Source organism: Adiantum capillus-veneris, chromosome 9, assembly GCF_014529385.1.
Source record: "Adiantum capillus-veneris isolate H3 chromosome 9, ASM1452938v2, whole genome shotgun sequence".
In the NCBI taxonomy this organism is placed as follows: domain Eukaryota; kingdom Viridiplantae; phylum Streptophyta; class Polypodiopsida; order Polypodiales; family Pteridaceae; genus Adiantum; species Adiantum capillus-veneris.
This window is the reverse complement of record NC_140939.1, coordinates 163,299,004-163,315,843: the sequence shown is the minus strand read 5'-3', so window position 1 is coordinate 163,315,843 and position 16,840 is coordinate 163,299,004. Positions and strand designations below refer to the sequence as shown.

The window sequence follows — 16,840 nt, the reverse complement described above, 5'->3', positions numbered from 1 at the left end:
TCAGCGCGTCGTCGTCGCATCGTCGCCATCGACATCATCATCAACATAGAGTCAGAATTCAACAGATAAAGATTTGCAGATTTCAGCCCCTTAGCATTTTCAGATTTCAGCCCGTCTCGTCATCGTCGGCAAGTCCAAGCATTGTAGAGATTTGTGCAATCATAAGTAGACCGCTCTCGCCATAGAGAGTGGGGCCTTTGGAGGAGGGTTTGACAACATTCTGGTGTCGTATTCTTCTCTCTCTATCTCTCAAACTCAGCACCTTCATTCACAGTGTTTATCCACTTTGTTTGTGACCATTTGCGCTCTCTTACTAAAGGAATGGAAGGCTCTCCCTTCCGTAAGTAAAAGGAACCCTTGAGCACAGTTTGGAGCACTCATCTTGAGTAAAGTTCGACATTCACTTCCGCTGCACCTAACACCCAAATTATCATAGGGAATTGTTTGCACCCTGGGTACAGTGTTGGGGATCATCTGTGCCCCTTGGCCATCAACATTTTGGTTCCTCGGTGCCATATTTTCCTGTTGGTCGGAAAAACCGGCCATACCAAAAGCGGCATGTGGCACCCGAAATTGGCCCTGATTGCACTGAAACCCTTGTTGAAGGCCAATTTTACTTTACATGAGGTTTGGCATCATGCCTTGCATACCGCCAAAGACTGTTTCTGACATATATTGCTGGTTTCTAGGCGCATATCCAGCCATGCTCTGAAACACAGATTCACCCCCGAAATACCCAGGATGTATCAATGGTGGTGAAAAACCTGATGCATAGCCTGAAAACTGGTCCCCTGTCCATTTAATGCAACATTGGCACTCTAAAAGGTGGCTGGCTGAACTGGTAAAGCCTGTGGAATAGGCGTCCTAACCACCTGTTCGTGGACAGAAGGAACTTGTCTTGGAGCCCTAACTGACTCGGCAACATGTGAGTGCTCCTTGCCCTACTGGGACGCACAAGGGACTTGGGCTTGAGCCCTCAACAAACTCTACAGTATGAGACAGTTGCCTTTTCTGCTGTGACACTGGTGGCGCTTGGAGAAAGTCCATAAACCTAGGATTCTGCACCAATCGAGAAAACACATTCATAGGAGCAACCAATTGTGTCCTGAACGCATCCTCATCTAGTTGCCTAATCATAAACCCTTGACCTTGTGGAGAATTGAAAACAACAAAAAGTACAGAAAGGGGTGGCCGTGAACTTTCGCCATGCTCGAACACTGGAGGAGGAACAACCTGTCTATCCCATGAAGAGAAACCCTCTTCCCTGGTGTCATTTACTCTGTCAGCCATAGTGTAATTCCAAGTTACTGTGCTTTGTGTCTTAGCCGAAAACCAACCAAGGCTCACTCTTTAAGGAAAAAGTGATTCTGTCCGCGCGACGGAACCATGAAACCGGCCCTGTAGGGCAGAAGACTTTAGCTTTCACCCGATGTTTACACTGTTAAACCTTCCGACACAGAGGAACTTCATGGATAAACTTGTGATTGGAATTTAACACTTCAAACGAAAACACGGCTTGGGAGCTAGAGTTTCCAAGCAGACAACGATACCCTGTAGGCCCCAAAGACTGGCGCCCCTTTGGGTATTTCTTTATTCTTATTGCACTTGAGAAAAACCTGTAACTTCTACAAGCTATCCCACTTTTATCGGGCTGAAATTCCCCTACTCTAACCCGATTATGGCAGCATCACCGCGGTAGAAGTCTCCACGGACAAAATCCCAAGTAAACAGTGACTTTCCACGCACTTTAGAGCACTTTACAAAACCTGGCGACAAATTACAGCACTCGAAACCCCTCGAGCTATTGCACCTGCAAGGTCTCTTGCCTTTTAAATTAGACGAGATTCCTCGCGGGAAATCTCTCTAAACTGTCCTATACAAGCACCTGCGGCTTTCCCGAGGCTCCTCTGGCGATAACTTGTAGTTTAGGTGCGAAATCCTAAACCTTCATAAAAACAGAGTAGGCTGTAATTTCTTGTTTCACAGCATTTTGAGCGGAGCAAACATGTCTATGCGTATCTGAGAGGCTCCCACATGCAATGAAACAGTTCCCTTTCAAACCGGATGAGTTTTCATACGAGAAAACTGTCCGTTTTTGCAATCCTTCGCGATGGAACTATGCGTGTCTGTAGGGAATTAGCAATTAGCTAATCCGGTTCTTGTACAGAAGGCTCTACCTTGGCAAACGCGCATCAAATCCTCAGAACTATAGTGGGGCATTACCATATGTCATAGTTATAGGGAATGACCATTTTCGGGTCTCCGTTCCCCGTTCCCATTCTAGGTTCCCGTTCCAAATCTCTTTTCCGTGTTTCAGACATGAGTATCTATAATCGGGAATGGCATTTCATGGTAGTTTACGTTTCACATTCCCCGTTCTGTTTTCCCGTTCCTGGGTAACTATGCCATATGTGCAAAGGGGGGAGAGAGATGCGCGAGAGCAAATCATCGCGCTACATGAGACAGGGGAGAAGGCAAACTTTCCATTAAAGTTGTGCTTGGGGCGACCTCTTCACTGGAAGTTGAGAGTTGACTTGGAGGTTGCTGAGTGCTCTCATACTGCCATGTGTCCAGTTTGCTCCTTTTGGTTTAATTCCTAGTACCCACCAACTTATAAAGTCCTACCGAGGGGCCTAAATGACTTTAATTGAGCCTAGCCACTTCTTCACTAGTCGGATTCCAGTGCCGATTGGCCCAACCATATTGTGGCTGCCCGGCCTTGACTCCTGCGGGTGAAACTCTCGGCCATTGGCCGTTTCACATTGGCCATGCAATGTCCGGGCATTGGTGATTTCAACAGTTAAAATAAAATCAAGGGAAAGAAATCGACAAATATATATAATGGTTGTCACAGTGTCGTGACAACTCCAATCTCCTTGAGAGATCCAACGCTTAAGGTGTTGGATTTCTCTCTCCTCTAAATTCTCTCAACCCTTAGCACAAATTGCCCTCTCGTACCTTCGCGATGGAACTATGCGTGTCTGTAGGGAATTAGCAATTAGCTAATCCGGTTCTTGTACAGAAGGCTCTACCTTGGCAAACGGGCATCAAATCCTCAGAACTATAGTGGGGCATTACCATATGTCATAGTTATAGGGAATGACCATTTTCGGGTCTCCGTTCCCCGTTCCCATTCTAGGTTCCCGTTCCAAATCTCTTTTCCGTGTTTCAGACATGAGTATCTATAATCGGGAATGGCATTTCATGGTAGTTTACGTTTCACATTCCCCGTTCTGTTTTCCTGTTCCTGGGTAACTATGCCATATGTGCAAAGGGGGGAGAGAGATGCGCGAGAGCAAATCATCGCGCTACATGAGACAGGGGAGAAGGCAAACTTTCCATTAAAGTTGTGCTTGGGGCGACCTCTTCACTGGAAGTTGAGAGTTGACCTGGAGGTTGCTGAGTGCTCTCATACTGCCATGTGTCCAGATTGCTCCTTTTGGTTTAATTCCTAGTACCCACCAACTTATAAAGTCCTACCGAGGGGCCTAAATGACTTTAATTGAGCCTAGCCACTTCTTCACTAGTCGGATTCCAGTGCCGATTGGCCCAACCATATTGTGGCTGCCCGGCCTTGACTCCTGCGGGTGAAACTCTCGGCCATTGGCCGTTTCACATTGGCCATGCAATGTCCGGGCATTGGTGATTTCAACAGTTAAAATAAAATCAAGGGAAAGAAATCGACAAATATATATAATGGTTGTCACAGTGTCGTGACAACTCCAATCTCCTTGAGAGATCCAACGCTTAAGGTGTTGGATTTCTCTCTCCTCTAAATTCTCTCAACCCTTAGCACAAATTGCCCTCTCGTACCTTCGCGATGGAACTATGCGTGTCTGTAGGGAATTAGCAATTAGCTAATCCGGTTCTTGTACAGAAGGCTCTACCTTGGCAAACGCGCATCAAATCCTCAGAACTATAGTGGGGCATTACCATATGTCATAGTTATAGGGAATGACCATTTTCGGGTCTCCGTTCCCCGTTCCCATTCTAGGTTCGCGTTCCAAATCTCTTTTCCGTGTTTCAGACATGAGTATCTATAATCGGGAATGGCATTTCATGGTAGTTTACGTTTCACATTCCCCGTTCTGTTTTCCCGTTCCTGGGTAACTATGCCATATGTGCAAAGGGGGGAGAGAGATGCGCGAGAGCAAATCATCGCGCTACATGAGACAGGGGAGAAGGCAAACTTTCCATTAAAGTTGTGCTTGGGGCGACCTCTTCACTGGAAGTTGAGAGTTGACTTGGAGGTTGCTGAGTGCTCTCATACTGCCATGTGTCCAGTTTGCTCCTTTTGGTTTAATTCCTAGTACCCACCAACTTATAAAGTCCTACCGAGGGGCCTAAATGACTTTAATTGAGCCTAGCCACTTCTTCACTAGTCGGATTCCAGTGCCGATTGGCCCAACCATATTGTGGCTGCCCGGCCTTGACTCCTGCGGGTGAAACTCTCGGCCATTGGCCGTTTCACATTGGCCATGCAATGTCCGGGCATTGGTGATTTCAACAGTTAAAATAAAATCAAGGGAAAGAAATCGACAAATATATATAATGGTTGTCACAGTGTCGTGACAACTCCAATCTCCTTGAGAGATCCAACGCTTAAGGTGTTGGATTTCTCTCTCCTCTAAATTCTCTCAACCCTTAGCACAAATTGCCCTCTCGTACCCTCAACTAGCTTTCCTCTACACCAGTAGTCTTGCTACTAATATCAATGATATTTGAGAAAGCAAATGGCTTGCTTAATGTAACAAAAATCTCAACGAAAAGGATATGGAGAACTCTGCAATTGGTATGATAAAACCATTTGCATAACTTGGAACGTGCACATCATTTGATCAAAACCAGATCAAATCAAACCTTTATCCAAAACCATATAAAGTCGAGAAAAAAACTTGGTAAAATCAATGGAAAACATGGGCAAGCCGTTTGCCATTCACATGTGCAACATAGTCTTTGATTGCCTAACCCTAGACTCAAACCGGGATGCAGAAGAGAGCTCTACACAACACTACTTGCAGCATTAAAATAAAGATGGGAGAGGAGTCAATATGCAGAGTGAAGACAGCATGTTCATGACCTTGTCAATGAGACACACTCTCCACTCAAGACTTTGGGCCCTCACCTAGAAGCACGGGCACCAAGATTCTATTGAGGAGCTAGGCTTCAAAGGGCACAAGGCCCCAAGAATGTCCAGAAAGAGGTGAACATTACTTGTAAGCTACAAAGCCTAATTTTGGCCTTCTAATCTTGGATTGGACCTGAATCTGGACATGGTCTTTTGAGAACAGCCCTATGTTGGAATGCTGTTCGAGCAGGCAAGGGCCCGAACAGGCGTTTTCTGTTTCTATGCTTGTGATCACATCTGCTGCATGCACGTTCATACACTTCTGCGAGGGCCTGTTGGGCCACCCACAAGAAGTCCTTTGAATGTAACTTGGGATACTGTTAGATATGATATCAAAATTAAATCAGGCATCAGTAAGTAAATTGGTGTTAAGTAGTTGATTTGCTTATGTTCAGCTAAAGGTTGCAGTGATCCTTTTAATAAAGGTCAGATTCTTGTGAATTGTGTTTTGTGAAAATGTAAGTTCATCCCCTCACCTCCTCTTTGTTGACATTGTGAAGCACATTTGCACTGATTTTGTAGCTGGCCTTTGATTGTAGCAAGAAGTTTGGACCGATTGCGGTACATAAAGGATCAGTTGTGGTTGATAACAGTTCAGCATTCCGCATGGATGAAGGCATCCCTCTTGTGATTCCTGAGGTACTGATGTAACTTAACTCATAACTTGGTTCATATCGTTGGTTTACTTTTTATGTAATGCTTGTTATGCCTTAGGTGAACTCAGATGCCATGTCTCATATCAAGCTGAGCAACAAGAAAGGTGCTCTTATTGCAAATCCGAATTGCTCGACAATCATATGTTTGATGGCGGCAACTCCTTTGCATCGCCATGCTAAGGTGAGTGTGATTAAGTGTTCTATATATAATCCCAACAAATGTATGTGTGCATCTTAAGAAAGTTGTTACTTGACAGGTGAGGAGAATGGTTGTCAGTACATACCAGGCAGCCAGTGGGGCAGGTGCTGCCGCCATGGCTGAGCTAGAACAGCAAACTCGTGAGGTTTAATGTGTATATTGTATTTGCTTTTAAAAAGAGAATTTTGAAGTACAGCTCTAAGTACTGCATTTTTCTCAGGTTTTGGAGGGTAAGCCTCCCACATGCAATATCTTCCAGCGACAGGTAGAAACTTAATTTGGGAAGTAGAGATCTTTTGAGCTTTCCTCTGATTTGTTTTGGTGCGTTTTAGTATGCCTTCAATCTTTTCAGCCACAATTCAGCAGTAATGCAGAATGGCTACAATGAAGAGGAAATGAAATTGGTGAAGGAGACTAAGAAGATATGGGTATGTTTCTATGCTGTATATTGAATGATAATTCATGAATGCATCTTGGAGAGAGTAACTCCACAATGTGTTAAATTACCAAAAATCTGGGCAAGGTGCAACACCTTTGTCTGCGATGTAGCTTTTGCAAGTATTGAAATTTGATGGGACAATTGTGTGGATCTAAGGCCTTAATCTATGTGTTTCCTTTTTTTCTCCAAAGAGGAAGAGAATCTCACACTGCACAAACAACTGTTTAAGTATCATCACAACTCTTCTTTAGGCTAAATGGTGTCTAGATGTTTTGCTAGAGTTTGCCACCTCTCTGCTACTCCTAGCGGAGCTGCTAATGCCCAACATTTCTTAAAGGCATGATAATAAGGAGTGGGCTGCTTTGTGGTTGTGCCAGGCCTATGTGAGGTATTTTACTCATTTTCGGCCCTGTATTACTGGCGGTGTCATAGAGTGGGCCTCTTGGTGGTCCCAGATATAGGACTTTTTTGCATTTGCCTTGTGCTTCTGGTTTCTCACCTACAGGCCAGTTCCATATTTTCCCCCAGTTTTGGCCCTATTTATTTGGGCGATGGGGTATCTTTGGAGGCTCCCTACATAGGGTCAGGGGGTGTCAAGCTAGTGTTGACACTTGCAGATGCCAGTTAGGGTTACACAGTAGTTATTGATAGAGAGATGGAGGCGTGTCTTGTCTTGTTGTCTTCTTAGATGTGGGATTGACAAGAAGCTTTTTAAAATGTCACCTAGTAGGTCCCCAGTTGTCTCCTGACCAGGAGTTGAGAGGGGGTGTTAGGAGTTTGCCATCTGTCTGGCTGGCCTTGTATCACAAAGTGATGACATGGCATAAACCAGCTGACATAAGAGAAGAGAGCGAAAAAAATTGTAAATGCTGAGATGACAGCACGTAAAACTTGGTGCAATTTACGGCCATCCATAGAATTGATGATGTGGCATATCTGTGAATTGAGAGTTTGGGCGCTAGTCAGTTTTAGCAGTGGCTTTTTGCAGCGCTAGCTTTTTGTATCTATTGCTTTTAGGCTAGGGGCCTTTAAAAGGTACCGAGGGGGTCACGTGGTAGATCAGCTTGGTAGCAAATTGCAGAGTGACTCCTCAACAGTGTACTCTGTGATTCATCAATTTAAAAAGAATACCGAAAGGGGCATTAGAATTTGGGGCTAGTTTATCTGGAATGAAACTCCATCACACGAGGACGTGGCAACTGCTAACCTTAGTTGTTGGTTTCTTTCCAATGATTTTTGTTTAATTTTTGAGACCCTCTTTTTGAAGTTGCAAATGGTCGGACATTGTATGGCCAATGTGAACGGTAGTTTCACCCGCAGACGGGAAGTTGGTCGGCACTAGAATTCGCATAGTAAGAGGATGTCTAGGCTCAATTCAAGATCATATAGGTCCCCCCGTCGCACTTAGCAGGTTGGTGGATACTAGGAAGTGAACTCAATAAAGGCATAAAGTCAAGGTGGGATCACCAACAGAAAGTATCCGACAGTTGGGCCACATTGCACTTTTGGATGCGGTCCCAATGAGGATAGATGGTCTGAAGACCAATGGGAGCCCAATGGAAGCATCTCCTAAAATATATGGAACTGCTATTTTGGGCCATGAAATGTGTTCGCGTCATTATTTCCGGTATGACCAAGGGAACATTTTATTACTCTGTTGCAAAGTCAACTAATGCACCAGTTGATAGATTTTTAAGCAGGAAGCCCAATGCAGGGAAATTGCATGTATGAGTGCCAAGTGGCACCTTTTGGCCAATTTACCAAGTTTGGGAGAACAGAACTCGTAATTGATTTTTTGGAGCAGTTTTGGAGGTTGTTATCACTGATTTTCAGCCATTTCTCTCCATTTTTGAGCTTCCCATGACTTTATCTAGGACCAAGGAGCTCATTTTCAGCATTGGAAGGCGTCAGATGCGTGTTTACAGGGCTATTTTGCTGCATTTTCAGCGATACGCAGGTTTTGGCAGCCATGGAAATCTTCCCCTTTTTGCATCTATTTGTTCACAGATGCATTACAGGTCAAGGGTAGAAGAGGGGGCGCTCGATTTATGTTGGGGGGATGCTTCATTGAGAACCTGTCATAGGTTAAGAGCTATGGAGTGCTTTCTTTCCCTCTCAAGTACAATGTGGTGCTAGGAGTGATGCCCTACATGCTACACACTGCTCTCTCTCCCCTACGTGCAGTTATGTGATGCCCCACAAGAGGGCTTCTCATTTGACTGATGTACATCTGTGTGGGTTCATGCTTTTGTGTTGAGGCAAGAGCCTCCTTGAGCAGGAACAGGGGTAGCTAGCCGCTACTCCAAAGCAGGCACCGGTGAGGGTCATAGCCTCACCGTACAGGTGCAAATTCAGCGCTGTGTATGCACAGAAAATTGACTGTTTTTCAGCCATACGGACGCCAGAACCATTGGGACTAGTGCCCCATTGGCAGAGGACAGTTAGGGGACTGTTTGGGGTTGAAAACAGGGCAAAAACCAATAAATACAGCGTGCTGAATTTACTGTTTTTGAGCAGGAATCAGAGGGTTTATGCCAGTGGAAGTAGGTTCCAGCAGGGGAATTGGCTTCGCACAAATTTTGGGGTTGTTATGTTGCCGAAATTTGGCCAAATCAAGTGGTATCTAGTTGGATATAGTCAAAGGATTCCCAGGACACTACTTTGTAAATTTACCCTCTCAATGTATAAAGAAATACCGAAAGGGGCGCCAATTTTGGGGCCTACAGGTTGTCGGCGTCTGCTCGGAGCATTCTAGCTTCCGAGCCGTATGTGTATTCAAGTGTTAATTCTCGTCGCATGTTTCCTTTGCAAAGTGCTCTGTGTGTGTCTAAAGTAAAGAATTTCGGGTGAAAGCGAACGCCTACCGCCCCGTGGGCCGGTTTCACTCCGCCACTCCATGTCGTGACTATTGTCTGTTTTCAAGTTCAAATGTCAGAAGTTTTCAGTTTTTTTCGTGTGTTGCTGTGAGATTACCTCCTTGTCAACGTCAAGCCGGTTACATTTTGGCGAAGTTGCTAGTCCCCCAATATCTCCCAAGGGCTGATCATAGGGAGTGAGGGCTATTTTGTGGCTGTGCCCAGCCTATGTGAGGTAGTTTCCTCATTTTCAGCCTGCTTTTGCCAATTTTTTTTCCACCTTGTATTGCTGGCAGAGTCATAGACTGTGCCTCTTGGTGGTTTTGGTGGTCTTAGGATATTTTTTGCATCTGCCCTAGGTGTAATCATTGTGGTCAGATGATTTAATCTTTCAATTTAACTGAAATAGAATAGACTTATTGGAAATACTTTGCACTAGTAAGTTGTACTGGGGACGGAAGAGGCAGTCCTCTTCAGAGAGTTTTGGTTCTCTCCTCTTCAGTGAGTTTTTGTCCTCGAGTTAAGCACCCTTGGCGGTATTTCTTTATTGATTCTTAAGAGAGTTATAATTGTTATGTGACCACACACTGATCTCAATTTTACAACTGAGAGTGTGCTGTATTTATAGCCACTTGTCCTTTACAGCATCAAATTCTTTTTTAAAAATGATCTCTAAAAAGTATCTACTTTTTTAATTGCATGTTATAAAGTCAACGCTTTTAATAACTTGCGCCCAATAAACCTGCCCAGCTATTTGTACAGTTGCCCATGATTTGTGGAAGAATCTTTGGGGCTACTTAGCTGAGCTTTTGGTCTTTTGGTGCCGGCTGCCGGCTGCCCCGTCTGATGTATCCTCGTTTGCTCTAGTCGGTGGTCAGTGCCACATCACCAGCTTGTTAAATACCGCTCTCTTAAAGAAGAGTAATCTTTCTCGATTACACTTGGGTACATAGCTCCAATGTTAAGTAAAAACTGTTAGTATGCCACAGGTAACAATGCTTATGCTCCATGCTCACATTCTCCAATGCACAGATGCAATAAAATCTGAAGTGATCAAATGCGGTGTGTGAATGCAGGGAAATTAGCCTAGCTACAATTACTGTGTAGCAGCAGCAGGACCGGCTCACTTGTTAGACAAGCAAACTACTGATTGCTGATACCACTGTAACTGGGCAGCACCATGTGTGCCGATGGAAAATCAGTGGAACCGATTTCAAACAATTGGAGGCTGAGTTCCCATTCGTAGAGTGTTGCCCCCCCCTAGCAGGAATGATTTATTGCATCAATAAACTGTCGTGAACAAAACTGCTCGATATGAGCCCTCTCACAACTTCTTTGTTGCAACTGAGGCCCTGCCCTTTAATTCATAGGACCTTGGCTGAAAAGCAACTTTACAACTGGTGCCTAAAAGCATGTGATATCACTAACGGGTAGAAAAAAGAAAAGCAACGAGTGTAAAAACTGCCACGTCAGCTGCTGCCATACGGTCCGATTTTTGTGCCCTTATTTGTATGCCAGAAATTCCAGGCAGCCGGGCACAGACTTGGCTTTTTCACATTCTGATCCTCTGCTCCGTCAAGCTGGTCTAGTAGGCTACTCTGTGTGTGTGTTTGTGTGAGATTGAGTTTGATTGATTTTGATGATTTCAGAGTGATCCAGATGTCAAGGTGACTGCAACATGCATTCGCGTACCAGTGATGCGTGCTCATGCAGAAAGCATAAACCTTCAATTTGAGAAACCTTTGGATGAGGTATATCTATATCTATATTTATCAAGATGAAGGTCTTATTTTTGAAGTTGATAGGACTTGGTCAAGTGGCTTGACTTAATGACATCGATCATCACTATACTATGGCTGTGGCTTAAGTTTCTTTTCTCTTTACGTGCGTGTCAATGTATCAAATTTTAGCTGACAAAGCTTATTAAGCACATGCTATTTAATCTAACATTGTTGGTATTAAATAGGTGATTAAACTCTATCTATTGAATAACCTGTCTATTTCATGCCGTAGGACACTGCAAGGCAGCTGCTTAGACAAGCAGCAGGTGTGGTTCTTATCGATGACAGAGCTTCAAATAATTTTCCGACACCTTTGGAGGTAAAAGGGTCATTTTCAACCTTTGTAAAAAGGATAAGACTTTTGGTCAGCTTGTTGAAGTTGATAAATTTTGCTTCTCGCCTTCCTATGGCTAGGTAATATTTGATTAGTGTGTCTTCCACTGACTGGAACTGCCTGCTTGTTTTAGGTTTCTAACAAGGATGATGTTGCGGTTGGAAGAGTGAGGCATGACATTTCTCAAGAGGGAAATCATGGGTATTTTACATGATTAAAATTTCTTTGGGATGCTTAGTGTAGTGATTGTAGCTTGGTTTGTCTTTAAGAGGAAGTAGAACCTTGGTATTAATTTTTATCTTCTACGTCAGGTTGGACATTTTTGTCTGTGGAGATCAAATTCGTAAAGGAGCTGCTTTGAATGCTGTCCAAATTGCTGAGAAGCTGCTCTAGTTCTTCCATCGAAACAATTTTGTGAGAGAGAACACCATGTTGCTGACCACGGTTAGCTTGGCGATTGGCCAGTTTTACACGGCATTAACCAATTTAGAGTTGAGCATTGCAATTTTTTGAGTAGTCCCTTGCTTGCTCCTGTTGTAGGGCAGTATGCTTTTTCATTACTCCAGTTTTTTCAAAGAAATCTCAAGGAATCCTTTATCCGGCATTGGAAAAAATTTAATCGTAAGAGCAAGAGATCAGACAAATGTTCCTCAAATGATTTGTAATTTTTGATTATTAATTTGATTAGCTTTACTGTGCCAATTGTCGAAGAAAGCATTCTTGAAATATTGATCCCAAAGGGTATTACACTCCATACAATCGAGCCACCTTCTTTCGGTAGTGTCCCTTGTTGGCCTACCCATGTGCCTCACATCATTATGACTGCTTTTATTTGCATTCTCCTGTTCCCTAGCACGTGCCTAGAAGCGTGTGAGTTAGCTCCGTTGGCTTCAAGAGGCATACCGGTTGGTTGGTTTATATGGCATGGATAACTTCAAAAGTATATGGATTGCATGAATGCTTGGACCTGGAATCCCGTTCCGTGAAGGGGGTTTGGTGTTGGTACCTTCAACAATAGACAACTTTATATATTTCATGCCATGCCATCAGTTTGTCCATGGTTGCTTGGGAGGAAGGTGTCTTCTCTATGACATCACAACTCTATAGCCAAGGCACCAGCATACTGAATTCTACTTCTCTTGAAAGCTTATGTTTTAGACAGTCAGTTGTGACCCAGGATTGCATAAGCACTGAGCTGAGAGCCAATTATTGTAGTGCTCTTGAACAGCATCGGCTGCTCTTTTGCTGCAAACCAGCTAATTTGAAGTGGGAGTTGGAAAGGTACACTAAATTTTCTTGTAGAAGACCATGAAAGTCAACATGGTTGTATGTTGGGGTGAAGCTAGGGCTGGCAACAAAATGAGGAGAGAAAGCTTTTATAATTTTATCGGAGGCCAGAAATTCCAAGGGGGGTTAAAAAGGCAAGGTACAAAAGCGAACGGTTGGAAGTGCTACGTGTAGGAATGGAGAGATGGAGCTCGAATTGTAGGGGTGAAGAAAATTAGACACTACCTAATAGGGAGCATAGCTGTAATTTTATGTACCTAGCTTGCTCCATTTAGTACCGATGTTCGGGTGTAGGATATAGCTCATGCAAAGGTGGGTAGAGTGTTCATAGCCAATTGAGAATAGCAGTGGGGTATGATAATGATTGATCAATCCTCTTGTCGGGTCTCATAGGTCTTGTCAGATGTGGTTGTTGATGTCTCATGCATGGGTGAGTAAGGTTTAAAAGCCAACAGAGAATGGCAATCGGGTATGATAATGAATGATCTATCCTCTTGTATTGAATCATAGGTCGTGTGTCGCTGTTTGTTGGATGTGGTTTGCTCCTTGTGATGTGCTTGCTCATCCATGCGACGGTCCTTGCAGTTCCTTGATTATATTTTATATGGTATCATAAACCATAACCTCCCAAATATGTCAAAGCGTGTTTTGAAGATCTCATTTGCGATTCCAAGGGAAGTGGGGTTTTCTGTCTTTTCTTAGCTATCCCATAAAGACTTGCGTATCCACTCGATATGCAATATAAACAATGATTTCTTGACTATGCAAAATTGTGTTTTGAAGATCTCTTTAAGGCAAGGACATTTTTAAATATGGTCAATATGCCACTGTGAAATACTATGTAGCGAAGTCTTGAGTTGCTATCTGTGTTATGCATTGTACGTCAGGTTCCTTGTTCCAATGGGAACGAAGTCATACATGCATGTGACAAGTATGTATTTGAAAGAATAAGGCAAGAAGGTAGTCCTTAAACCATTTTAGGAAATTAGATGCACAAGCGACATATAGCTTTGCATGCAACTAGTTTTAGTAAGTGACATTCTTGCTTAACATGAAAAGTTTTGTTAGATATGAATAGTTTTGTTAAAAATAGAGGTTGAGGTTTCCTAAATAGTTAAAATACTTAATAAGCAAGTGGGATACATGTGTGGGCTAGGAGAGGAGTTGTTAGATGAGGTTGGGTTGTTTTTGAAGAAGAGGGCAAGAAAAAAGTGCTTTATGGATAAAAGCTAAATACATGTCTCTGTAGAGAAGAGGGTGGATGCTTGGGTCTTTGTTGAGAATTAGAGTTAATGCGTTGAGGGGTGCTTTGTGGTTTGGTTGAGGGTATGTCTCGTGTTTTCATTCCCAAATGGGGGTTGATTACTCTTGTACAAGCATCACTCTAACTATATGCATAGAAGTGGTTTTTGAAGGTAGAGATAGAGAGGCTTCGTCAATAAGTGAAGGACTTAATAAGTAAGTGGGATACATCTATGTGGGTTGAGGAGAGGAGTTTTTGCATGAGGATGCAATTGAAAGCTTTTGGATTTTGATTTGCTGAAGAAGAACAAGGATTTTTGTGAGGAGGGATTGAGATTTGGTCTACTATTATCTCCATCTTCTTGATTTTTGATGTTTTGTTTCTAATAGGGTTAGGCAATGTGGTAAAAGCCATCGAGTATAGCTATAACAACCATATGCACACTCTATTCCTTAGTAGTTGGGTTGTGACTAGGAGCTCATTATGTCCTTGTGGCCATGGGTTCCTTGGCAAGCATTTAAGCCTTTTGTAAGTGTGATGTGAGATCATGGTCGCGTCTTGTCTTACGACAAGAGAGATAAAGAATATAGGCTCATGAATAATCCTCATTGCATTGATGTTCTTTTTGTTCATTTATGTTTCTTGTTTCTTTCTGGGTTGCAAATTTCAACAATGTTTCTGTCTCTTTCATATTGAGGCACAATGAGGCAATGGTTGAAAACCAATGTGGTCCCCTCACCATGCATGACCATGTTTCAAGATCCTTCTTATTTTAAAAAAATGGTTGATCACACTAGGATGAAGGTGCTTTAGAGAAAGAAGTGGTCAAAGGTGACTAGTTGTTGCTAGAAGATGGTAACGAGAGGACCAAGATAATATAAACTGATATGAGAAAAAACATTCTTTATCGTGTGGTCTTGACTTGCAATCATTGTCTTCTTGTTATTCTAATGTCAAGAAAAATATTGAAGTGATTTGGATCTAGTGGGATGATTTAAACATAGTCATTGTGCATCCAAATTCATTGTGCATCCAAATGAGATGCTGAACAACTTGCACACCATGTACACATAGCCAACATTGACGGCTACTAAGGCTACTAAGGTAGCCTTATTAAGTTCGAGGCAAAGGCCCCATCCGATATTAGGAGAAGAAAATCCATCCCTAATTGTAGGTCGATAAAAAATTCATGAGAAAAAGAGGGTTAAGGGAACCTCAAAATCTATAAATGTCAATAGGATAGGGAAAGCAGTGGAAAATTGTTGCTTGGGCATTGCTAGTAGTACTTCAAAATAGGTAATTGTTGGCTGACAACGCTAGAACCACGAAGCGAGAAATAATGATTTGAAAGGACTTACGGGAGGTGATGGGCCTACATTAACACACAACTAAATGTTGCACCCCTACGGGCCTGCATCATGAGAGGGAGCAAGGCTTGGCTCTCCACTTAGAGAGACTTAGAATGACTTGTCATGGTCGGTCTAAAAGTAGGGGGTTGTTTGCCCACACTAGCCCAATTGCTTGCAAACTATGATGCAAGCGCCCCAACCTATGAACCTTGGCCTTACTCCGGCGCTTTCTAATGGGCGGGTTTGATGCCATTAACCTTGTGTATCACTATTGACTACAAAGTAATATTCTCCCCCCCTCCTCTCCCTTTGGAAGAGTTCTTAGCCTTGAAATTAAACAAGGAAATTTTTTTGTAATAGCATTATAACATTTCGAGGTAGACGTGTCCTCTAATATGTCCTGTCATTTACTAGAACCTTTTTATAAGTGTGTGATGAGTATGCCAAGCTCTATATCTTTTTGGCTCATATGGCACTATTGGTGGTAGAGAAGACAAGAACAATGCCTTAGGAGACAACAAGTGACAATTGGCACATACGATAGAGAAATGTCAGCATGGAGTCAATGTACACTACTGAAGGGTCATGAAGACTGTCCAAGTTGGAAACTATATAAAGGGACACCACATTACACATTTTACAATTGCTATTACATTATCACCATTGATGTGCTTCTCCATAGCTGTTGCTCTAGTTGTAGTTTCCTAATCACAAAGAATTTTTCCTTTTGATATTATCCCAAATACTACTATCAGTATCAACATATGCATGACTAAACCTTCTAGGAATCTGTTAGCGTAGTTTTCTTTATCTACATCACGTTATGAGTAGTTTTGCAAAGTGTCACTTGAGACATTAGTTTCTAGTTGAAACTATAAGAATAACATAAAAAGTGGAAACTTTTTGGATTGGAACTCAATGGAAAAACATTTTAAGTGCTTTGTTGTTACATTATATGTGCAAGCTAAATAGATGAGTTAAGAAAATTTGGAACAAGGGGTGATACTTTTGTACATATTTCAATATTCAAACTCATTTGAATTTTATAGCCAATCAAGTGACAAAGGTAATGTAGATCATAGCATGTCTAGTCCATTGGTCATGGCATGCATACAACGTTGCTACTTTAGGTAGTGCACTCTTTTCTCCCGGGTATCCATTTGATGATTAGGTCAACACCCTTTAGAAATTTACTTTTAGGATCAAAAAATTTGTACTGTCTATTAACATGTTTAAGTAGCACGCCACCATGGTGGACTTTCCCATGCTAAGAAGCACTCCATAACAAGTGGTTTTAGTAGTGCAAATTTGCTAGTTTAGGTAGCATGCCAAGAAACACTACATAAGAAGTGATTTGGGTAGTTCCAATTTTCTAATTTAGGTAGCACGCCTTTGTGGTGTCTACTCATTGATTTAGGAAGCACCAAGTAGGGATGGGTCTTGAAAGAGGTTGACCATGTTCTAGATTTATCAGATTGATTGGGAAGACCACAATGCAATATTTTTTGCATAGATCTTTGTTTTTGGATGATGCTTGTGATGGCCAATGATATCTTGATAAGTCAAAAT

The 16,840-nt window shown here is 42.6% G+C and overlaps 1 protein-coding gene across 2 annotated transcripts in view; it reads left to right on the top strand.

Annotated features, from left to right (window-relative positions):
• The window catches only part of LOC147451510 (semialdehyde dehydrogenase family protein), a 52,030-nt gene extending 39,936 nt beyond the window's left edge, over positions 1–12,094 (top strand). Inside the window, exons 3-11 of one of the 2 annotated variants that reach the window (XM_086520402.1) lie at positions 5,668–5,767; positions 5,843–5,965; positions 6,042–6,128; positions 6,204–6,248; positions 6,316–6,411; positions 10,927–11,028; positions 11,291–11,377; positions 11,526–11,593; positions 11,704–12,094. In XM_086520402.1, coding sequence (XP_086376528.1) covers positions 5,668–5,767; positions 5,843–5,965; positions 6,042–6,128; positions 6,204–6,248; positions 6,316–6,411; positions 10,927–11,028; positions 11,291–11,377; positions 11,526–11,593; positions 11,704–11,785 — 790 coding nt within the window. In that variant the 3' untranslated portion in view covers positions 11,786–12,094. The remainder of the gene's footprint in view (positions 1–5,667; positions 5,768–5,842; positions 5,966–6,041; positions 6,129–6,203; positions 6,249–6,315; positions 6,412–10,926; positions 11,029–11,290; positions 11,378–11,525; positions 11,594–11,703) is intronic. The other variant, XM_086520403.1, reaches the window with a different exon arrangement.
• The last annotated feature ends 4,746 nt before the right edge of the window (positions 12,095–16,840 follow it).